The sequence below is a fragment of the Marmota monax genome, unplaced genomic scaffold, assembly GCF_021218885.2.
Source record: "Marmota monax isolate L192 unplaced genomic scaffold, Marmota_monax_Labrador192_F-V1.1 WCK01_AAM20220418_F8-fsc00004, whole genome shotgun sequence".
Lineage (NCBI taxonomy): Eukaryota > Metazoa > Chordata > Mammalia > Rodentia > Sciuridae > Marmota > Marmota monax.
In genome coordinates, this window is record NW_026692881.1 from 14,644,358 (window position 1) to 14,668,527 (window position 24,170).

General features: G+C 50.7%; 1 protein-coding gene across 5 annotated transcripts; it reads right to left on the reverse strand.

Moving 5' to 3' along the window:
* Positions 1 to 1,703: 1,703 nt before the first annotated feature.
* On the reverse strand, positions 1,704 to 21,064 carry Loxl4 (lysyl oxidase like 4). Of its 5 annotated transcripts, none has more exons than XM_058581198.1 (16): positions 20,943 to 21,064; positions 18,842 to 18,995; positions 16,732 to 17,030; positions 15,924 to 16,102; positions 14,858 to 15,063; positions 13,175 to 13,213; positions 12,825 to 13,044; positions 12,111 to 12,297; positions 11,791 to 11,945; positions 10,915 to 11,082; positions 9,703 to 9,865; positions 7,254 to 7,497; positions 6,053 to 6,168; positions 5,465 to 5,601; positions 4,975 to 5,086; positions 1,704 to 2,986 (listed from the first exon to the last, which is right to left on the reverse strand). In XM_058581198.1, the coding sequence occupies exons 2-16, from the start codon at positions 18,907 to 18,909 to the stop codon at positions 2,916 to 2,918; spliced, it is 2,364 nt and encodes a 787-aa protein (XP_058437181.1). In that variant the 5' UTR covers positions 18,910 to 18,995; positions 20,943 to 21,064; the 3' UTR covers positions 1,704 to 2,915. The 5 variants fall into 5 exon arrangements, with proteins under 5 accessions (XP_058437181.1, XP_046305807.1, XP_058437180.1 ...); XM_046449851.2 differs by having other exon boundaries at positions 12,111 to 12,294; positions 18,842 to 19,407; positions 20,943 to 21,054; XM_058581197.1 differs by having other exon boundaries at positions 18,842 to 19,407; positions 20,943 to 21,054.
* Between the last annotated feature and the right edge of the window lie 3,106 nt (positions 21,065 to 24,170).

Consider the following 24,170-nt stretch of genomic DNA (forward strand, 5'->3'; position numbering starts at 1 on the left):
CCTTCATGCCTATAATGCTTTGCGTGAGTTAAATGAATCTGTTTCTTTAATTGAATCCCAGTGAGTAGAGAGCTGATCATCTGTCTGCCCCAGAATATATTTCCACAGTAACTATCCTAGATTGACGTGTGGTAGTTCCTCTCCCTTTCTTGACCTCCTAGTATAACCCTTCGCGCACGCGCGCGCGCGCACACACACACACACACACATACACACACACAACCTCTTGCCTTTTCCCATCTCTCAAATCTGACATCCTGCAGAAAACATCTGGCACACAGCATGTGCTTGGTATGATCTTATCAGCCTGTGCCAGAGGTACTTGGCAACAGCACCAGACCATCCATTACAGGGACGATCAGCCAGTTTGAAATAAACACCTCTAAGCAGTGTGAGATTTCCTAAAGGACACAGACAGGTCAGAGCCATCAACTCTGGCTTTATCTCAGTGGTTTTGGAAAGTAGTTCCACGCTAAAGAAATGGTAGTGCTAGGTGGGCCTTAAAGTGCTAAAGTGGCAAGAAGTGGTGTCCTGTGCTATTGAAGCAGAAGCTGCTTTTTTTTTTTTAAGTACCCATGACAGTAACAGATTGTTAACATTGCCTAGAACTATCTAAATCCTAGGATCACCTGAAATTTATAGTAGAGAAGTACATTCCCTCTGAATTCTTATTTGTTCCTTACAGTGAAAGTCTTTGTAGAACAAAGGTATGTTACCTTCTGAAGAGTATGTTGAGGTTTCTAGTACTTTAGTTCCTCTCAAGACCAAAGTGTGCTATTGTAGGAGTCTTCTGAGGTTTTGGTTCTGTCTGGAATTTGGTGGTTGGTATTCTGTGAACATTCCTCATCTAGTTATAAGTCATGCCAGCCACCAGTCTTCCTATGCCTTTCCCTTTCAACTCAGAGGTGTAACAGCACAGCCCTTGTATGGCTTTTTCCAGGAATTAGAACCAGCTGCACCTATCAAACGTGTGATGTGGGCAGCAAGACTGAGACCAGAGCTAGTGGCTGTCTGCCTGGCCAGCGTTTTCCGGCCTTCTTGGAAACTAGATCTGGCAAGAAGCAAAGGGTAACCTCCCTGCCTGAATCTAGTCATCAGTCACCACATGCTCCCCCACTAGCTGCACATTCTTTCACAGGCCATTAGCTGCATGCGTGAGTATAATGTTGTTACTGTTTGGGAGATGTTTGCCTGATCCAACAGGAAATCAGTCCTTCCCTTGTTTACCTAAACTGCCACGCCAAAATATAATGCTTCTTCTGCCTGATGAAGGAGATGAGGGAGTCAAGAAGAGCTGGTGGGTGAGAGGAAGGAAGAAAGCACTTCTTTGTATTCACTGAGAGTACCTCAGAACTTGTCCCACTTGACTTTCTACAAAGGGGTAGATCTGGTGATGGGGGAGGGGAGTCATAAATCTGTTTTGTCTGCTACAATGTTGACAGTCTTGGAACTTGACCTTCTTGCTCCTACCTTGTGTCCCTTAACCTTTCTGACCCCCGCCCCAACCTTTTATACCTCATTAATCTTTTAGCATTGAGCCTGGGGAAGGAAACTTTGAAGGAGACAGGTTGACATCTTGTTAGAGAAACATACTGGGGCTGTCATGAAATGTGTGCCCTTTGCATTTTTGTCCTTAGTACGGTGGGAGCTTAAGGGGTAAGAGTTAATATGCTAGGAACTACATAATCATAGCTGGTCTGGTCTTTGGAGCAGTCCACAATGAGCAACCTTTATTGGCATTAGGAGTGTCAGAATTATAAGGATCATCTCTTTTAAGTGTGTGTCAGTAGAGAAAAGATGAAGAATCATGTCCAAGAAGACCTTGGTATTTTTATACCACCTGAACAACAGCATACTGGAGCCACATCAAGCAGGGATGGTGGCCTTTCCCAGGTTTAGTCCTTCACTAAATTAAATGATTCCCCTTCTGATTTCTCCATTCTTGTGTCCCTTACCCTACCAGACCTATCTTCATGTTTCTATAGAGAGTGGCTTGACTTTTTTCTTTCCATTACAAAAATGTATTTGATGCAAAGTTGACTTGGTTGAGACCTGAAATTTAGGCCAATCCTGAGATGCATGGTGATCCTGAGAGAAAATGGATTGTCTGCCAAGTGTAAGACACATTTCTCTCCTTGGCGGAGACCCTGATAGAAACTGGGGTCCATATACTTCAGCATTCTTTCTTTGATCTTCTCTTGCTGTTCTGCAGGAAGGCCCCATCTGGCCACTTCTGTGAAACTTGTCTTTTCTCAAGTACTCAATAATTGGTGATGTTGACCCATCAGTAGATAATGGGATGCCTGAGGCCTGAGATTGCAGGAGTATTACAAACAGCCTTATATGCAATAAGATAAAGGTAACACACTAAGGAGCAGAGTGTGAGAGGCAAGTTCTAAATAAGGACAGATAAAGCAAGGGACTGCATTCACCAACTTCTCTGCAAGTTGTGATTTTGACAGTTATGTTGCATTGAGCTTCTAGCAGAGAAGTAATCCCACTTCTTGCATATTTTTGGTCCTCTGTCTTCTGCTCTTTGAGGACATTTACAAAGCACTGTTTATGCGGAGGTCTGGGCCATAGTTCACCCCTAAGAAACTGAGAGTTTCTGAATCCAGGAACCCTGTGGCAAATTTCAGGAAAGATTGGGTCTCCTTATGAAGAGGAGCTTAGATGACCAAAGCCTGGAGGTCCTATTATGTATGCCATAGGGGACAGACCCAGAACCATCCTGAGGGAGTGATACCATCCTGGTTTGGTGATATTGCCATCAAAATGTTTCCTGAGCAAGTTCTTGGTGCCCCTTGACACTGGGCCCCTTTCCTTGTAGGTCAGAGCTCTGTGAAGGGCATGGCTCCAATAAGCTGAGGTATTTGATGTGTGTGGGCAGCAGCTGGGAGTGTGCAGTGATGACTTCAGATGAGGTTGTTCCTAAGTCGCTGTTCCTGTTCCAGGGAAAGCTCTGCATTGGCTCTGTATGAATCTCCTGTGGGCAAAAGGAAAATAGCTAAGTAGCCAACCTTGCCGCAGTCTCATTCCCTGACAACCTCACACAGATCCATTCTGTCCAGCTCGTCCTTTTCTTCAGTTGTGAGCATAGACATGAAGTGTCATTTGCTAGGAACAGACCCTGGCCAGGAAATCAAGACTGTTGAGTGGAAGGGGCTGTGCTGGTTCTTCCTTTGCTGCCGACCCAGATTCATTCTGTGCCTTTTGTTCTCTCTGAGCTCCAGGGAACTGATCCCCAGAGATTGTATGACAGTGGCTACCTTATCCTTTCTGGCTGAGATGTGTTAACAATTGCAGGAAGTCAAGAGAAGAGGCATCAAACATTTCCTCTCTGTCCAGGTTTACCATGTAACTCTAGTATGGCTGTGAATGCACACACCCCTTAGCAAATATAGGCATTTCAAAACTTTAAGATGGAAGGGCTCTTTAGATCCATGGATCTAGCTTTCAGTTGGCTCTGGGATGTCTCTTCCCCCTTCAAGCCTAGAGGGGTAACAGTTCTCCTACTCATATTGCCTCAATATCCCTGTCTTCTTTAGTCCTATGCACACTTCTATAAATAGTTTTTTTGTTACGTAATTTCAGACCCATTTGGTGTGCCCTCTGTTTTCTGCAAGGACTCTAATGGTAGTCTCTAATCATTAGCAAAAAGAACCTATAAGATGCATTGTTTTTCTTTGCTTTTTCAATGTTCTGGATCCCTTGTAGTCTGATTATGGAGAATCTGCTATCTATATGCACAGTCGTGGATTCCAGTTCCTGATTCCTCTCACCTTGTTTCATTATAATGTCAGCGAAAATCTACTTAATCACCAAATCCAAAACCTTCAGCTATTCTTCCTCTTCTCATTCTATTTCTCATCTATTGCCAGTTATTTTTTAAAACCAAGTGATCTTTTTATTCCCTTGACCAAAATTTGTCAGTGATAAATAGAAGCCCACAGGATAAAGTCCATTCTCTAAGAACTACCATAACCAGAGGGAACTTTAGTAGGTTGGAAGTTCATGGCCCTGTTTAACAAAAGAGAAAATTCAGGTTGAGATTTCTCATTTCCTATAGCTATAAAGTGATGAAATTGGATTTGAAACCCAGTGAAGATGTCTGAAACCAAATCATATGCTCCTCCTATTCCCGTTTGTGTCTTTTGTCCCTCCTTTCATACCCTGCTCAAATATACATCCTCTTTGAAACCTTTTCTAGCCCCCGACTCTTTGCTTACTCTGATTAGTTCATGCCTGTTTGAGGGTACTTGCCAGTCTTGGGATCACCCATTTGTATGTCTGCACACCCTACTTGACATTAAGCTCCTGCATCTTAAAGTGTCTGACAGTGCTTAGCACTGTAGTAGGTCTTAATGTTGACTGAAGAAACAACTCTGCGCCATCCACCCTGTAAATTCTAATATGGCTGTGAATGCACACACCCCTTAGCAAATACAGGCATTTCAAAACTTTAAGATGGAAGGACTCTACAAAAAACAAGTACAGAGACCACCTCCTCCTCACCACCTCTTCCTTTGTGTGATACTACTAGTCTTGTAAATGTCCCTGTTCTCCTTGATCCTCTTACAAGTGGGTATGATTTCAGTTGGGGGAATAGTAATGCACACCAAGGGGATCTGCTTTTGCCTGTGAGGCAGTCAAGCTTAGAATGGAGGCAAGCCAGGAAGGCCAGGGGAAAAGGAACATACTGGAAAAGAAAATCCTGATGTGGTTTGAGGGTCGGAAGGATTCTGTGACAGTCCTTAAGGCAAATAGGGATGTAGAAGTAGTTATTGGATGAGGTGGATGGTCTGATCAATTCTAGAAATCCACTGTAAGAGTGTCACAGGAAATTTGTTTTTGTCCCATCCCTCCATCCCTGGCCATTTACACACCCACATAAGTCACACTTGGGAATACAATTAGAGTCCTTCCAGCTTCCCAAGCCTACACAAAACTGGGGCCACAGTGCCTCAGACTTACCTGTGTGGCAGTTGTGCAGCCAGACCCTCTGCCCATCATACTTGCAGCGGCAGCGCATCATGTTGTTGGAGAAGTCTGACTCTGCCACCTCATTTGTGGGGTTCACAACCACCTGGAGTGAGAGGGAGACAGATGAAAATGAGTGATTTGATTTCTGAGTTGACATGTAAGATCCCTTACATCATATATAATAATATTTTTAAAAGTTTATTATTTGCTTCATTACCCTTAAGAATCACCCCAGGCAGTAGGCATTAATGTCCCCATTTTATAGATGGAAACTCAGAATTGCCAAATGTCCATTGACTCAGAACTAAAACCCAGGGTCTTGGGATTCCCGTTGAATGTTCTTTTCTCCCAGCACAGCTGCAGCTATGGGCCTTCTGGAGACTACAAAGGGGAATACTTTGCTATCATCTGGTCTCAGGGCGCGATTTGTAACTTCTATAGGAAACGGGGCTCCTGTGGAGATTTCCCCAAGCATCCTTACCTGGAAAATATAGTCCCCTGGGCCCACATCTGTGATATCCACCCATTGGCAATCAATGTCATGCCGGTAAGTGTCCCAGCAGCCTACAGTCACTCCCTGTTCCCCAAAGTTGGCACATGCATAGCGCCGCTGAAGTCCTGTGAGAAAGGATACACAGTCACTGAGGCACTGGGTAGGTACTTGTGACCTAGCACTATGCTAGGTCTGTCACATACTGTATTGTCTTAAGCCTCCCACAAATTTCCAGTTTAGTGCAGATATGCTCAGTTCACAGATGGAGTTTGTAAGTAGGAGACAGTCCCTGCCCTCAGAGAGCTCAGGAGCCTGCAACTATTATCTAAGATAAAAAGTGTTAACTCTTTTTAAAGTGGTACAAAGTGAGATGGGAATTCAGAGGAAATCAACCTTTCACCTAAGATTTCATAAAGTAAGAAATTGACCTTTTTAAATTTCCTTGAGTGCTGTTGCCAAGCCAGTACCTGAAGCTGATGAACAGGACAGAGAAGACCTGACCCTACAGGAGCTAAGGAATTCATAAGGAGTATAACCGGAGAGCATGTTGGTAGATGCTGATGGGAAACCACATACCTGTGGGGCAGTTTGTGTCTTCTAGACAGAAGCTGGCCTTGTGCCCCTCAGCCACCTTGGAGCCATTGAGTGTAAGTAGGTCATAGTGGGTGAAGACCTCAATGCTGTGGTAATGCCTGCAGAAGACAGAGCTGTCAGCCCGACAGCAATAGGAGAGGATCTCCTCTGAAAGGGTTAGCAGGAGAGATTGAGGGACTGGGCCCCATCATTACCCAGAAAGCAAAGTTATAATAGCAGGTTGTGCCCTTCTGCCTCCCAAACTCAAGGTCAGTATGACCCACAGCCCACTTTGCTAGCACCCCTGACAGGGAGCAAGGCACAGCTGTCTGCATTACCAGGCTCTTAACTCACATAAGGCAGGGTAAAAGCTGCCCTGGTAGCCTCTAGGAGGCTGTAGCCTGGCTGCAGGGCCTGAAGCAGAGGTGGAAGGAAGGAGCACCTGACCCAAGGACCAGCCTAGGGGCCAAGTGGCTGCTGGGGAGGAAGCTTACTCTACTCTGTCAGCCTGGGACCAAATTGCTACCATAGTTTCCAATCTAGTTATAATGACAACTCTGTCGGTGCTCCAGGGAAAGGTGCTTATTATCTCAGGCAAGGCCAAGTCCCAAAGTCATTGACCATTCCTCTCAGCTTTCCTTTACCCATGTCTGCGTCCTAAAGAAAAACGCTTTTTTTTTTTCCCATTCTGCCTTTGTCAGAGAATGCATTGTCTTGCTCTCTGTTCTGGAGGCTCCTGATATGAAAGAATGCTCCTTTGTCTTCTTTTTTAGCACCAAACTGTTCATGCTATTCTTTGGAGGCCTGGCCTTGTTGCCTTGCCTGCTGTAGGAACCAACAAGCTGTTTTCACAGAGCTAGCATCCTATTTTAGGCCTCCAGTTTTCTGTGGGTTCCTAACTTCTGTCTTCTAAAATACAAAGCCTAAGATCCAACACAGAAAAATTGCATAATACCATGATAGCAGAGACCAACCACAGCAGTGACTTTCTTTGGGATGTCACTGTGGGAAACAGGCTCCATGACCACCATTAACATAGGTCTCACTGAAGAAAGAGACATGGGGCAGGTGAATGCTACTGGGATCACTGTATTGCCCCTGGAGCAAGGCCAATAAGCATCTAGGAAGGAAGACTTATCCAGAGTGCACACCTTACCCAGGCAAGTTTGCCCCCTCTAGAGCCAAGACACAGGTTGGCACCAACCTGTGGCACTGGTGCCAAATCCAGCTGTGGCGTCCAGCCTTGGGACGAAAGTCAGCCCTGCCTAGGTTGTAGATCTGTGAGGAGAAGCGCAACAGGCGCCGGTGTCCATATGGCCAGTCCATGCGGTCGGCTGACTGTGAGAGGCAGTTCTCCTCATGGGCACAGTATAGCAGGCTGAGTGGGCGGTCCTCCAGGTAGGCTGTCTCCTGCACCAGCTGAGCATTCATCACTAGGTCTGGAGCACCTGAAGTGGCAGAGAGTTGAGGCAGGAGGCCAGGGGTAGGAAGGCAACAGGTCTTGCTCCCCAGCATGAGCACAAGCTTCCCCCAGATCAAGCTCTCTGGGAGAATCCCAGAAAAGAGCGCAGTTCAGCCAGGAGATGAGAGTTCTACTAAGAAAAGGAATAACCCATCAACTTAACCTGGGAGGTAGTTCCAGGGTCATGATTAAGGTTGCCAGCTCTGGAGCCAGGCCACCAGGGTTCATTCTTGACTTGACTTCTGACTGTGCCATTTCCCAGTTCTATGACTGCTTAACCTTTTTGTGTTATCATTTTTGTCATCTTTAAGATGGAGAAAATGTAGTGATATTAATGTGGTACCTGTAAGTTGCTTAGGTGGTTGTTTACCACAGTAAACACTCAATAGGTGTAAGATGGTGTTTTTTGTAAAATGCTTTTCAGTCTATAAAGTGCTTTTATGTAGCTTAGTGCATACAGTCCTTTCAAAAAGCTCTACAGATACCTAACCTGGTTACTTTAACCAAGTCACTGTCCCTGGGCCTCAGTTCCTCAGTGTCAGAGACCAAGGGGGGCAAGCTGGAAGGGAGAATTGGACAAGGTTGTCCAAGCTCACTCCTGAACTCTGCCATTCCAGTCTGTGCTGCTGAAGTTCTGAGCCTGCTTCCTCGAGGGCTCCTACTCCAGCCTAATTGCTACCAGGGTATTCCCTGTGCTTCTTCTGAGGCATCCAGGCATTCTGGTGCTTCTCCATATGGGAAAATCCGACACACTGGTACCTGTGTCTCTTAGCTTTGTGCCCTTTTTTTCCTCTCCTGTTCCAGGGGCTTTACCCTCCTTTGAAGCCACATGCCTCTACCATTGCTGTCCCTTACGTGTCAGTACAGAAATGTGCAGATCTATAGCTATTGCTGCGCAACCTTGAAGGAGAAAATTGCTCTTAGTGTTCGGTCATACATTCTGTCATACAAGCACACAGCTGCAGCTTAAACAGAGGCATCCTCCACATGAGCCCATGTGCTGACGAGAGTGAGCTCTTTTCACTGACTCATTTCAGTGGCTGGATTTGGAGGATGCTTTGCTACATAATGCCTGTACTATCACTAAAAGTGCTCCTGAAATTCCTAGAGTGTATTTTGGAGAGAGCCAGGATATACTCACTGACAAATTCCAAAGTTCCTGAGGCAAAGGAGAACTTTCAGAGGCAATAAGAAGAGGGGGTAAAGCAAAAACATGGGAAAAGTCAGAGAGAAGAGACAGGGATGGCAGAGGCTGCCTACTGGCTGTCTGCCCAGCTTCCATTAGCTGTTAGGAAGCATCTGTGAGAGCTGCCACTGGAGGCAGAAGAGGGAAGGCTCCAAGGTTTCTAGGAAGGGGAGTTGAGTGAGCAGCCCCAGCATGCTATGAGTCCTAGCATGCTGTGGGGACCCGCTCTGATGCCCTGTCACTCTGCAGGGGAGAGTGTAATAGATGGGCCTAGTGCTTTCCCCCAGGGTACACTGCACAGAGAGGAAGCCTAGAGCTCCCTGACAGAGGTTAAGGATATCTTGGGGTTAAGTTTGGCAGGGAAAAAGGTCAAGTGGCCACCTTGGGCAGTGCCTTTGGACTGGATATAATTATCTTGGCACAGGCATTGTTGGCAGTTGTCAAACAGAGATGCTGCTACCCTGAGAATCTGGGTTTGTGGGGCAGACATTTGCCAAAAAGTAGTCTTTCTTGTCCTTAAGCCATTTGGTTAAATCCCACAGCTCAGGAAGATAACACATACCTAAAGCTTCAGACCGTAGTATACCTCATATTTATATATCCTCTGCAATGGCTTCCAAACTTTTTTCTTACAAACAAGAAATATATTTTATGTTGTAACCTAATACTCACATAGTGCCAAGAAAAAGCAACACGACTCTTAAGTGTAATGTACTCTCATGTTTTCTACCATTTCAGTTTTTGAAATCTCTTGGTCATAACCCCAAATTGAAAAACTCTGTTCTTTTTCCTTATGCTGTCCCATCTTGTTTTATTTCTCATAGTAGCTGCACAAGCTGGGCAGGGCAGGTTTTGTATCCTGATGTGACCCATGGTTTAGCCATACAGAAGTGGTAGTCCCACTCCTTGTCCCTGCTGCCAGGCAGCTGAACCAGCCCTCCAGGCCCTCCCTGAGGGGAGCAGAGGCCCACCCATCCAGGCTCCTTGAGCCCCTCCCTTGCTCACTGTTTGTGCAGGAGACTCCAGCTGAGAAGCGCCCAGTGCCATGGGAGCAGTGCACAGGCCCATGCCTCTGACACTGCTGCAGGGCCAGCTCTGAGCCTGAGCAACGCACTCCACTCATGACCACTTCTTTGGCTTCAGGTGTCCCCTGCCAGTACCATGTGTCCTAAGGAAACAGCCCACATTACCCGGTCAGAGTAGAGAGATGCCTTGGGAGTCATCTCCTCTGAGGCCCATCTGAGGCTTAGACCTCTTCATCCCATTACTCCCACCAAGGTGTGCCCTGCCTGGGCCTGAAAATCTTCACTGATGAACCCTACCCCGGAACAGTGTATGACCCCTCTGATATTAGAAGTTTCTTCCATGTGTGGAGACAAAAACCCACTGCCTGTGGCTTCCATCTGACTGCTCCTATCCGTCTCCCAGGTGGCAGTTCTTCACGATCTGAAGAGGATTGAGTTGTTCCCCTCCTCCTCATACAACTGCCATGTTCCCATTTCTCCTGTTGTTCCTCACAGCCCGCTGTGGGTTGTGATCAGGGCTGTGCCCAGTTCTCGGCATGAAGTCTACACAGGCCTTGCCCAGCAGGCTGGTATCAGGGCAGCCAGGCCTGTATCTTCTGTTTGTTTCCTTATGGTCTTTGATTCTGCTGTTTCTCCCAGACTGCCACATCCTGGTTTAGTCCAACATTATTTCAGTCCAACATCATTATCTCCCTTCATTCAGCTTAGTCTCCACTCCAGCTGTTTTTCAAACAGCAAAGGAAGAAAGCTTTTAAAAATCTGTAGGATTTAGGCTGTTAATGGTCTTGCCCCTGCTGCCTCCACCCTTAAACCTCCCTTGAGAGCTACTCTGCAACCTCTGGCCCCTGGTTTCCTCAACTGAATCAATCAAGCTTTCTCTGGCCACAGAGCTTTTGCACACACTGTTTATTTTTCTTCCCCCTCATCTGCTAACTTCTACTCATCTTTCCTACAGATGAAACTTTGTATCTGGGTATGTGAATATTTTACTAATGACAGCCTCTTTCATGGTATTTTTGTCTTGTTCACTACAGTATTCCCAGCACCCAGCATTGCATCAGCCCATAGTTTCATTTAATAATTAAATGTTGAATGAAAGAATGAAGGGCCAGCAGCCCTAACACAGGAAGTTTTGGTCCTCTGCATCCAGGAGGCTGAGAATTTATAGGGAAGGAGCAAGACAGGGACCTACCTTGATAGCAAAGTTGGCAAAACCCAGGCCAAGCTGTCGGCAGGCCACCATGGCTTCAGTGAGACCCCAGTGATCACTGCACACGGTGCCCCAACGTAGGACACCATTCACCTCCACCTGCACCTCCACCACGCCCTCTTCTGGGCTTCGTCCACCTGCCAAGCGCACCTGCAGTGGTCAGAGGCATGTGAGGGATGGGACAGCCTGGGGAGGGGAGAACAGAGGACTGCAAGCAGGGGGCCCTGCCCAGGCCAGCTCACGTGCAGCCTTAGACCAGACACTCTCACTTTAGGCTTGACTCCTCTGTAAAGTGAGCACCATTTAATGGATAATCCCTAATGTCCTTGCCTACTAAGCAATCTGACTCAAAAGTGCCTGACAGGAGCTCCTGCCACGGAACTTGCCCTCCTCCTATCTCTAAAATCCTACCATGGCGATGCACAATTTGCGAAGGGCTTTCATTTCTACTGCGTATGTACAGCCCCCAAGAGTTGACCTCATTTTATGAAACACTAGCTATGTGCCCACAGTCCCCCTCAGTTTGACTTAAGTGTCTGGCACAGCCTCCACTACCACTTCCCAGTGCCTGCGGCCTGTGGTTCTCACCCTCAGGCACCTTCTTTTGCAGATTCACAAGGAACCTGAGAGGGTAGGTGAGAGTGTACAGACACACCTGCAGAGCCCCTGTGTCCCTCTGACACCTCTGAGGGGTTGTGATAGACTCTCCAGGCTGGCTCAAATAGGGCAGGGGGACTGTACACAGCTGAAGCCCTGGCTGCCCCTCCTGAGTCCCTCCCCACTGGCTCAAGGTTGGTATCCTGGGGTTCCCTAGGTTTCCCAGATCCCTGCCTGGCCACACGCTCAGCCTGAACTCACCTGATTCTGGAAGCCCATGTCAGGGATGTTACACCTGACAGCAGCATCATTCTCATGTTGACAGCCATTCTGGGACCCTTCCAGGGCGAGGCAGTCACTGAGGGTCTGCTCATATCCCCTGCAGTGCACCTCACTAAGGTGGATGGGCCCCAATCCTGGGTGGGGGAAGAGATGCTGTGTGAGGCTCCATCTCTGTGACCTCACACTGTGGCTGTCCCTCCACAGAAGGAGAGAACTTCTGGGCACTGACACCCCAGGGACTTCAAGAGAGGAACAAGGCCCTCCCACCCCCTCACCCCCTGGAAGGCCTTCTCACTTACCTTGGCCCAGCTGGGCCCCAAAGAGGGCCTCCCGTGCAGAGCCAAAGCCAAGCTGACGACATAAAACGCTGGCAGAGATGAGGTTCCACCTGTGGTCACAGACTGTGCCCCACTGCCTGTTCACCAGCACCTCCACCCGGCCCTCGCCCACCTGGGCCCCAGAGCGCAGGCGCACCTTCAGCTCCTGCTGGGAGAAAACTGGCTTCAGGGAAGGCAGCCAGAGGGACTAAGCCACCAATGTGGGACACCAGGGCAAGGCTCCTTCAAGCTCCAAGAGCCAGAGCTAGGGCCGGGAGTTACTGACTGCCCACAGCCATCGTCTTGAAGAAGCCGTGTTTCTCGACCTCCACTTCAATACAAGTTACCACCACGACCTCATCAAGGAGACAGTCCCTGTGTGGTGCTAGTATGTGTGTGACACCTCACTAGGTTTTTCCCTACGTTTTATAATAAAGGGCAGGTTCAATACCTCCGGCCCTCAGAGGGCCCTAACTACAATTTAATTACTGTTTTTACGGTTACCTTCTATTCTTGGCAAGTGATGTCAACTTGCCGTTTATGTACGGTTATAAATGGTCTCTTTTAGATAACTTCCTAGGTTCTCCCGTTCTCTGATTCAGTTTCTCCTCTTGATCTAGTTCCTCTTTCCTGTCCCCTCCAGGCAGAGTCCTGCCTGTGCCTCTGGGTCAGGGTACAGAGTCCCTTGGGGCTCACCTCTGCCCGGGACTCCTTGCGCCAGGGCTTCACCTTGGGCGATCGAAAGCGGGGCCCCGCCACACAGCTGACCACCGCGTGCATGCCACCTGGGCAGGCCGGCTGCAGCTTGCCTCGTCGTGGGGCCACCTGCACCTGGCAGTTGGCCAGGTGGGGCTCTGTCCCCAGGCAGTCAACCCGGTGGATCCAGAAGGAATTCTTACTGGTCAGGTCCTTCAGCCTGGAGGACACGGGAGATGTGGGTGGAGGAGGGCTTGAGCAGAGGCTGAGGAGAGGGCAGGGGAGGGGAAGGGAAGGAAGCCCTGGGTGCCGCATCCATTTGCATGTTCCCTGAGGGTTCCACTCCTCACCTAGACTTGGGATCCTTCATCTTCAGATTCCAGATTTTTCTGTGGTGGAGAAAACAGACAGGAGGTGGAGGAAGTGTGGAAATCCCACTCTCTTGCTACCACTATGATTCCTCATAGTTGCCATTAAGTTTGCACTGGACTTCACAGTGTGTAAACTTGTTCACAAATATTATCTCAGTGCTGAGCTTCACAGCAGCCTTGATAAGACAGCACCTCACAAATAACGATGATCCCATTTTATAGAAAAGGCAGGCAGGGTTCTGGGGCTTGTCCTGAAGTGGGGTATGTACTGACTAGGCAATTCAAACCTGCTCCCCCAGTCCAGATGAAGGGGATCCTTTGGGGAGTACCCTAAGAGGAGGGATATGGGGACAGGCACAAGTCATAGGACTTGCTGCGGGTGGGGGAACTGCCACCCAGAGACACCCAAGCTATAATCAGGGCTGCTCTCCTCGTGGGTGGCAGGTGAGTCAGCAGAACCAAACTGTGTAATTACCAGGCAGTGGGGGACCAGGGGCCTGCACCCCATCATCCCCAAGGATGGAACCACATTGATACCCACCACCCCTCTTTCTTCAGGACCAGGACCATCTAAGCCAGAGATACAAGGACAGAACAAGGGACATGAAACTGCTTCATTGAAGTGTGACAAACTGGAGTGGTTGAGGGCAAATGACTTGGAGATACCAAGGGAGATTTCTCCCTCCATGAGAAATCAGGCTTTCACTGATGTGGAGCCAGTGGGGCTGTGACTGTGTCCTTATTTATTGGGCTGACACAATCTGCTATGACAGTTTAGTCACATTTCTTTTTTTTTTTTTTTGGTGGCGGGGGTACTAGGGATTGAACTCAGGGGCACTTGACCGCTGAGCCACATCCCCAGCCCTATTTTTATTTTATTTAGAGACAGGGGCTCACTGAGTAGCTTAATGCCTCGCAGTTGATGAGCCTGGCTTTGAACTTGTGATCCTCCTGCCTCAGCCTCCCCAGTTGCTAGAATTACAGGCATACGCCCAGCCCAGTTTGGTCACATTTCTAACAGAATACTTTTGTCTCCTCTCCCAAAACCCGCCTACCACATACCTTGCTGACATACAACAAAATTAAGCCTGGCTTGGACCAGAGTTGAGAGAATTCAGTGGGACAAAGTTGAAACAATTCAGTGGAATGATAATGGAGGTCCAGATGCTCTGCCCAAGGTCCCATGGCTAGTTTCTGGTAGAGATTCGACCAGAATGCATTTCATCTACACTTGCGGGTGAAACTGTATCTTCAGTAAAATCCATCTTTTAATCAGGGACACAGTTTTACATACAGTTGTTTTTATTGTGGGGCATTCTATACCATAGTCAATTCTTTTTATATGATTGCCAAGCATAAACTTTGTTTTCTGGCCACGTCTATGTATTTCTCAGGATCTTAGGGTTTGTATTTGATAATTTTCTTAATTATTCTGAAGGGATCTTTAACTCAAGATCCTTAACCCTTTTCCTCAGTTGGGCTATTTTCCTCCTGATCCCAACACGTGCAAGGTCCTGCAGACACCCATCCCTATCAGTCCATCCCCACAGCCCTCACTGTACCCTGCACAGTTCCACTGCCACACACACACCCACGTACACACATTCACATAGCACACATGTATACACTCAGCCTGGCTCCCCAATCTCACCACCTTCCTACCTGTAGTAGAGGCTGTTGACAGGCACCTGGCTGGGGAAGCCCAGCATACCGCACACCACCCTGCTGTTGTTCATGGTCCAGCTCTGGTCACACACCTGCCGCCAGTGGCCCTCGTACCGTACTTCCACGGCTCCCTCGGTCACTGGGCTGTGCCTCTTGGCACTAGCGAGGATGGGCTTGAGCCGCACCTCCTCCAGCCGCTGGCCCTGCAGTGTGCATAGTCACCATGGGATGGGCCCCCAGGTTCCTGGGCCTCCTGCTGGGCTGCTGCAGGTCTTCCCTCAGAAGAGCCAGGCTTGGAGCTCTTACAGGACCATCCCCCATGTCCCTTATAGGTCAGGCCAGGAAACCGAGGCTCAGAGGGTAGGAGGTATTCGCTGATGGCCACATAGTGAGTAGGAGCAGAACCTCAGTTTCACTAGGCCCTTTTCCGCCTTTCCAATTCGTTAAATTGGAGAGACCAGGTGGATGTGCCCTCCCTGGCAGCAAGCCAGCAGCCCTTGGGGATTGGGAGGCTTCTTCTGGGCATGGAGGGGCCTTCTTCATGCCACCCTGAGAAGAGCTGAGATGGGCACAGCACAGCTGCTTGAGACTGGCATGATCCTTTGGCCCACAAGTCCCACCACCCAAGCCCTGGGGTGACTTGGACCAATGCAGAGCTCCCTAACCCCATTGTAGTCTAGCTGCCCTCAGGCAGAGGCTGCCTGGCAGCAGATGGTGGGGGCCAGAGCCCTGCCCTGCCCTGTTGTTTGGCTTGGGTTGTTTTTAGCTCACGGTTGTTTGTGCTGGGAAGAGGCAGCAATTGTGGCCAGGCCTTGTGGGTGAAACAGCCCCTCGCTCCCCTGCACCTCCCTCATGGGGAGCAGCTTCTGGGAATCCCAGCAGGCCTGGCCTCTGATCCCCAGGCTGCCCTGCATCAAGCTGGGCACCTGCTATGGGTCAGAGCCTCAGGGACACTGTTCAGCCCACTTCTGCCCCATCTCTTTCTCCTCCTCCAGGCTCATCTTTCAGATGGCTCTCTGTCTTGGATCCAGCCCTCAGCTCAGGCCCTGAAGAGCCTCCTTACCTGGGGCCCAAGGGCATTGGAGACCCTCTCAGAGAAGTAGCCTCGCTGGCGCTGGGGGTGGCATACCACCCCGACATCTTCTGAATGGCTGCAGTCACTGACACCCCAGCCATTAGACGCACACTGGTCCAGGGAGTTCTCAGTTCCCATACAGCGCACATTGTCCAGCCAGATCGGGCCTATGGGGAAGGGGAGGGGCAAATTTCACGGATAGGCTCAGAGAGGTTGGTTACAGCTCTGCTTCCTACATGGGATCCACACTTATCAAGTCTCCTCTTCCAAATCCTGAGAGAAAAGTGTGGGGAGAAGGGCTGGGGATATAGCTCAGTGGTGGAGAAATTGCCTAGCATGCATGAGGGCCTGGGTTCTATCTGAAAAGAAAAATGGAGGAGCAGAGCAGCTGGCTTTCCTTTAGTCTTAGTATCAACAGCTCTGCCTACTGCCTTCTCTTGGTGTCAGACCCATAGAATCTCTTTTTGGAAACTGGCAAGTAGCTTAGTAACTAGGCCGACTTGTTCACTCCTCATCCATCCAGTCATCCATTCAATAATGTTTGCTAAGCACCCCTGTGTGCCAGTCACCACTTTCAAGGAACTTAGAGCTCAGTGTTGGTGACAGTGGCACCTTATCACAAGGGGGAATGCCAGGGTCATCTGCAGCTGGGACATTCAGGTCAAGACTCACAGAGGAGACCATTTGAGCTGAGCATTAAAGGATAGGGTGACACCAGGTACATCAGTGAGTGCAGCCCCTGAGAGACACCTGCTACCATATCCTTGTCATCCTGTGGGGCAGTGCCATCACTTACCCTCCCCTTGGCCATATCTGGCACTGTGGGCCCAGGTCAGGGCAGACTCAAAGCCCAGCTGGCGGCAGGCCACTGTGGCCTCCTGAAGCGCAAAGTCATCATCACACACGGTGCCCCACTGGCCCTGGTGTAGCACCTCCAGGCGGCCCTCCTCTGGCCTGCTCCCTGGGCCCACCAGCCGGAGCTTCTTGGTGCCCAGTGACTGTGGCCTGCAGGGAGGGGTCTGGCCTAACAGCAGCAACAGCAGAAACAGGGATAAGGTGGCTGGTGGGGACCACATCCTGGTGACGTCAGGGTACCTAGGGGATGAGTAAACAATGATCACCAATTCCACCCCAAACCCTGGGCCTCTTCAGCATCGGGAGCAGGTAGAGAAGGGGCATTGCCTTGGAGTGGTGGGGATGCCCTCAGGGCAATAATGTCTACCCTTTGATGTTCACAGCATCCGGATCAAAGGTATCAAATGCCACCTTCCCCACAGAGGGGGAATGTTGGGGAGGAAAGGGTTATTAGAGGAGTCAAGTTCTCCCCCACTTTGCAGTGTGGCTTGGCCAAGTCTCTTAAACTGTTTAGGCCCTGATTTTTTATTTCTAAAGTGAGGAGATTGAGCCAAATATTGTCTGCTCTCTCCTGCAGCATGGATAGCCTGTGACACCCATCAGTCACAGCTCCAGCTCCATCCAGGTGTATCATTCCTGCATCCATGCCACAAACACTGTTGGAGTGCTTCAGGCCAGTTATTAGGCCAATACTAAGACAAAGAAATGAAGACATGAAATACCCTGCTGAACCTCTCCATGCAGAGAAGAGGAATCAGGGGTCAGAGGAGTAAGAGATCTCCCAGGTAGGAAAAAGGGCATTCCAGGTAGAAAGAACAGGATGAGTAGAGGGAAGAAGAAAAGAGGTGAATTCATGCAAGAGCAGGGAGTGCCCTTCTTTTCCCCAGACTCTGCAGTGTTGTGGGCTTGGAGGGGCAAGGAAGGAGGGGCAGGCCAGGTCCAGATGCTCAAGGGCCTCATGGACCATGCACAGGATTTGTGCTTCATCCTTTGAGGCAGCGCCATCACTGTAGGAAACGAGGGGCCATACGAGGATTTAGGAAGGGAACATCATAGAGAGGGCCCTTGTGTCCATGAGGCTGGAATGAGATGCTATTTGAGTCCTCAGAGTGAATGAGCTGGGTCCTGGGACCAGAGGAGAGAGCAGGGCAAACAGGAGAGTCATGACTTGTAGAGCTGCCAGAGACTTCTGGAGCCACCAGTGCTGCCACTCCTCCACCCCAGGTTTTATGCTGATGAAGAGCTGAGGCCCATCAGGAAGAGAGGCTGGAGAGGCTGGTCCCTGGCTCTCTGCCCAGTACTTGTGTCTTAGAGGTGGTTCTGATGTGATGGCATCTTCCTTGGCACTGCTGTTCTTGGGGATCACGCCATTCATCTAAGCAGGAAGTGTCTCAGGCCCCTGCCACTCTTGTCACCACAGCTGAGAGTCACTCCTTATTCCTCCATCATTCAATGCAGGACTAGGTGGAGTGGGCTACAAATATACGGGATAAGCTCAGGGAAGGAAGCTTCAGGGGAAAAGGGACTTTGTGTAATGTCCCCAGAGCCCAGAATAGTGCCAGGCACATAGGTGACACTCAAAAATAATTGTAGTTGCATGGATGGGAGGTGACATGTCACAGGGTTGAGTACAGACGGGGGAGTCAGACTGCCTGGGTTAAAAAATCCACCTCCCCCATTCATATCTAGATAAGTGGGTCGATTTCTCATGGCCTTAGTGTCCGCCTCTGAAAAATAGGGATAATAACATTACCTGCCACATTGGATTTTTGTGAAGATTAATGAATGAAGACTTGAAGCCCTCTGAAGAGCAGTGGACTACAATTACCAGCTACTTTAATAGCTACAACAGAACCTTTGGTCTCCATCTTCGGAATCTCACCCCATCTTTGTACAAAGAAGGAAATGAAGGCCACGTCTTCTGTCAACTGCAACATTCTCTGGAACATTCTCTGCAATATTCTCCAGGTTTGCCCCTGTCCCCTCCAAGCTCAGTATTGGCCAGATCCTCCTCCCTCCACCCTAGGGGGCAGCTGCCTCCCTCCTCTCACCACAGTAGCCTCTTCCCACTGTCCCCTCCTGCACGTCCTCTTCCAGACTTAAACACTGTTTTCTTCATGTCGCTCTCCACACAGGAACCCTGGAGGCTCTCCACTGGCGATCACCTCCAGCTTCCCTTCTCTGCTTTTCCCGCTGTCTGCTTCCCTGATGAGGAGGTAGATGCCAGAGACTGAGCCACCCTACAGTCACTACAGGAGTGACACTCTCCAAATGACAAGAGAGGATAAGTTAGGGCCCTCATCTGTTAGGACACACTGAGTCTGGCCTGACAGATGACCTTGCCTCTCACACTACCCCCAGGAATCAGGATGCTCCTGACTCTGCCACCAAACTGCTGTGTATTCTGTTTTCTTCTGAGTCTCTGCTGCAATATCTCTAAAATAAGGGGGTAGCACTAGGGGGAGACATGCTTTGATGGAGTCTAGGGTGTCCCCGGCAGGTCTGTTGTTTGGGCTGTGGCTAAAGTCCCCACAGCACAGAGGGTGTGGACAGTCCAGGTCACCAGGACTGCTTCAGGACTCTGGATTCTGGCCAGGGCAGCTCCCTTCCCTGCAAGCTGCAAGAAAGTGAATGGGTACCGGTATGAGCTAGAGTCAGCTACAGGGACAGCTTCTCCTCTCAGCTGTCCCATCTACTACAGCATCCCTATAGCTTTTGCTCCCACCAAACTTATCTTCTCACCCTTCCCAGGACATAACCTCCAGCTCCCAGCTGACACATGGCTCCTTCTATCTGGAGTGCACTTTCCCTCTCTCAGATTGTCAAACTCCTACACACCTTCAACACCAGGCTCAAATGCTATTCCCTCCATTAAGCCTTCTCACCCCCCAGCTTCCTAGCACTTGGTGTGTTTGCTCTGTGACTCCCCAAGCAATCTCCACATATCTGTTTCCCCAGCTCTGAGCACACAGCAGAGGAGTAGGCTGAGTAGCCCTTAGAAAGGGAGGCAGCCTCAACAGTGGTTCTCTTCCCAAGTGAAGGAGCAGGGGACAAAGGAGGGGAAGGAAGGTGAAGGAGAAAGGAGAGGAAGAAGGGAGGGAAGGATAATAATAATAATACATTTATTGTATATGCCTCTCCATTTTACAGATAAGTAGTTGAGGCTCAGAGAAGTGAAATAACTTGCCCAGCCAGGATTTAAACCCAGCAGCCTGGCTAGAAGTCAGGGCTCTCAAAACCAACAGAGATGGATGTTGGAGGAGAAGGTGGAAGAAGGCAGGCAGGCATGGAGCTGAATGAAATTACACCCTGCTGCTGGTTGATTTATGACCCAGGCCATGATGTGAGGGCTCTGGGGAGGGTGCCAGCACTGAGTGCCACCAAGTGAGAGATCCAGGACCCTGCCAGCTCAAGGCAAAGAGGCACCTGCTCCAGGTGCTGCCAGGGCATGCTGGCACCTGGTCTCACCTTGCCCAGGTAGAGAGAGCTGGAAGAGGGCAAATGCCCAAGGGGATGCAGGAGAGCAGGAGGGTGCTGTCCTAGGAACACCAGCTTTGGAATGCCTCCCAGTCCCTTCTCTGTGGCTCTCTAGTGGTGGGGCTTCCTCTCTGGGTCCTGTACCCTCCCTGGGAATCCATCTCTGTGGGCCTGAAGTAGTGCCAGCAAATGGGCCCTGAATTTCCCCTGCAGCCCTAGGAAAGATAGGGGTTGAAGTCTTCTGACCCTCCTTCCATTCCTTGTCCCCTCTCACCTCCCAGCATAGTCAACCTATAGTTGCAGGGCACAGATCTGCCTCTTAGTCTCCCAAGTCACAAGAGTGACATCTGAACTCACCTTGCCCATCTGAACCCCCTTGGGTGAAAAGGCAGAAGAAGTGTTACACACCTCGGGTTCAAAAGCTAGACACTAGACACGCAGGCACCCCCGGGGCCAGGCGCACCACCCACGCGGGCCTTGAGCCAACCTCCCCAAGTTGGTCACTTGTCCAACTGGAAGAAGACTGTGAGAGACTGGGGACGAGGCAGACAGTCCCACGGACTAGGGACCACTAGCCCCCCAGAGGCCTGCAGAGTCAGGATAGACAGAAGGATGGACAGACAGCACAGCAAGAGGCAGACCCCGGGGCTGGGGGCCGGGCCAGCGCGAGCTCACCAGCTGGATCGCGGACGGTCAGGGGCTTGGCTGGGCCGGGCGCCGCGACGAGCAGCGCGAGCGGGCCTCCCGGGCCCTGGGGGCCTTTTATCCGCCGGAGCCTGCAGCCGGCCCCCAGCCCCAGCCGGCCGCGGGGGAGGCCGCAGGCCCCGCCCCGGGCGCCGCGGTGCGCGCCCCGCCCGGCCGGCCCTCTGCCAGGCGCGCGGCTCGGCTCGGCCCAGGCCGGCAAGTCCCGGCTGAGCGCAGGCCGGGCGGTCGCTCCCCCGGGACGCGGGCACGCGCGCTGCGGCGGGAGGGAAGGGGCGCCCTGGGACCCCGGGAGAGGGCGGCGTTGGCGTTGGCTGGAGGAGCCTCAGGGGCCCCTGAGTCCCCCTCCAGGCGCAGTATCCCAGCTGTCAAACTGGGTGATGGTGCCCACCCGCGAGACTGCCACCTAAGACCCCAGCACAGTGCCCCTCTCGTGGCAGGTCTGGCTCCCGTGCGCCCGTTAGGACGATGTAGGCGGCCTTGTGCAGGCTCGGTTCAAATGAAGTCAGGGCGCTTCCGTGCTCTTTTTCAGTAACAGGTGGCCTCTTCATTGCCCGTCCCCAGTTTATGGAATACTACCTGGGGTGAAGCACTATTGTTTCTGCTGTGCAGCTGGGAACACTGAGCCCCAGGAGACCCGACTTGCTCCCCCAGGCTATAAACAGTAAATGGAAGAACTTGAATCCTCAGTACACCCTTGACAAAGTTGAATGATGTGGTCCTGGCCCTATCAGGCTCTTGGAGACGGGTGCAAGAGGAGGGTCGGGTGAGGTGGGGTGGCGGAATGAAACAAATGTAGAGATGGATGAGAGAGGCAGTCCCACCATATGCATGAGCATCTAGGTGCCCAGGTTCTTTCCTATAGTCCTGGTACCCTCAGTGCCTCTGTGACACCATCTGTAAAATGGGTAGAGGTTTGCCACCTCTCAGATTCCTGGCTAGGCCCAAGCAGTCCAGCCTGGTTCCCCCTCTCACCCCCACCTTGCCTGAGTGTCCTTCCAAAGGCTCATTCATCCAGCAGACTTTTATTGATTTTCTCCTATGTGCTAGACAGGGCACTGGAGGGTAGATGCTAGGAGGGGGCTTCCTAGACTGGTGGGGGGAGGCAGATGTGCAAACAAGTGCTGTTGAAAGACAGAGTGTGATGAGGGCCCTGTGGCCAGGTGGACCTCAGTGATCCCTGGGTGATGGCCAAGTCATGCTCACTCTGCTGCCCGGGCCTGTGGTCCACCCCTGACTGCTCATGTCTAAGATGTCCCCCCAGTGCCCCTGCCCCGCCCCAGCTGGGCCCAAAACATTCCCTGTGATGAATCAACAGGAAAGAATGCTCCCAGCCTTGGGTCAGTGGCAGCAGCAGCAGCCCAGCTCCTCCCCCAGGGACAATGAAGCAGCTGTGGCCTGGGGTGCCAGGTATGCCTCGCTCCCTCCCTGTGCCCAGCCACCTCTAATGTTGAGCCAGGAGCAACACGGAGGTCTGGAAAACGTGGGCTCCGCCTGCTGCCAATCACCCACCCAGGCCCAGTTTCTCAGAACTAAAAATACCCTGGAGCCCAGGGGCTGGAACCAGGGAGAGCCCAGAGAATGAATGGATGCTGCCTGGAAGTCCTTTAACTCATAAGACTGGGCAGAGGCCAGGGCTGTGGAGAGGTGGAGGGGGTTTTTAAAAGGGTTTGCTGTGAGTCCTTTTCCTTGAGAAGCAAGGGTCTTGGGCCTAGGCTAAGCCCTATGACCGACTAGTGGTGGGATTGTTTTCAGTCATCATCTCATCCTTAAATGCTGTTGCCGTGAGGGTCAAACAGGACAACTCAAATCATCTCAGCTGGCTTTGATTTGATCGAATCCACTGTGTACTCCTTCGTGCCAGTCTGCTCATAGGACCCCAGCATAGCACCCTAAACCCTCTTTTTATATACAGGTATGTGCCCATATAAATGGGGCCCTTGACCTTCTTATTAACCCTAAACTCAGATTTGCTCACAAGGTCTGGCTCAAAGCAAGTGCTTAATCAGCGCTCATGGAATGAACAGTCGGGCCTAGTATGCGCCGGTCTCTGAGCTGGTCTTGGGGTGACACAAACAAGCCAGTTGTAATAATGCCCTGTCCTTGGGGAATTTGCTGAGTAGTAGGGGAGACACACCCACAATCAACCAGCAAGAGAAGACATCAGTGACATCCTCAGGGCTGGGAGGTGAAGAGTGCTCTCTGTACCCTCTCACTTAACCATCACCTTCACCTCAAATGATGAAATGGGCATAGAGGGATTCAGTGACACAGCTAAAGTCACACAGCTGTTATCTGCAGAGGGTGGTGGGTGGAAAACTGCAATAGAGGCACAGGTTGCAATGGAGACAGAAGAAGGAAGAGTGGGAGAAGCATCTTGTGCCTGGAAGTATCCATCTGATTCCCAGATAGGTGACTAGGTGGATGGTAGGAAATAAAGTTTGCTTTCGAAGCTGGTCCCAAGGGACCTTGGCAGTGAGCAGTACTGTCTATCCAGTCCCCAACCCAGGGACAGGAGCTAACATGAATCTCTTGGCCACAGGATTCTCAACAGCCCCTTGCCCCAAATCAGGACTGTATTGTCCTTGCAAATGTTAAGGCCAGAACATTCTGCAGGATCCTCTCCTGTGGGGGACCTGGGAGAGTAGCCTGTGCCCAGGAGGTAGACCACTTCCTCCTCTGCAGCCTGCAAGACTCCCCTCCTTTGAGGCTCAGTACAGAAGAAATTGTACAGCTTGGGCACTGGAGGACTCAAATTCTAGCTCTGACTGTGTGGCCTCAGGCAAGTCATTTTACCGAGGCGTGTAGTATCTCCTACATCCATTGTTCTGTCTTCACGTCCCCGTCCCTCTGACGTCCAGTGCCACGACAATGGCCTTGAAACTGCTTTCCTTTCTTCCCTGCACTTTCTGTGCCTGACTTCATTGGACGTTACAGGGTCTTCCTAACATTGTCCTGCCCTAGCTTGAGACCCTTCAGTAGCGCACGCCTGCCCCAGGATCCGGGGGATTCACTGCTGCCTGTCCCTAGAGATCCTTTCCCTTTCTGACCTCACTGTCCATATTCTCTCTGTCCTGGCCCAACCCAGATTCCAGTTCCCGCATGGGTCTTCCATGGAAGCTCCCTGCATAGACGCTCTCAAACTAGAAGGTGCTGGAAAACTCACAGAGCTGACTGAACCAGACACTCTCTCTGCCTTGA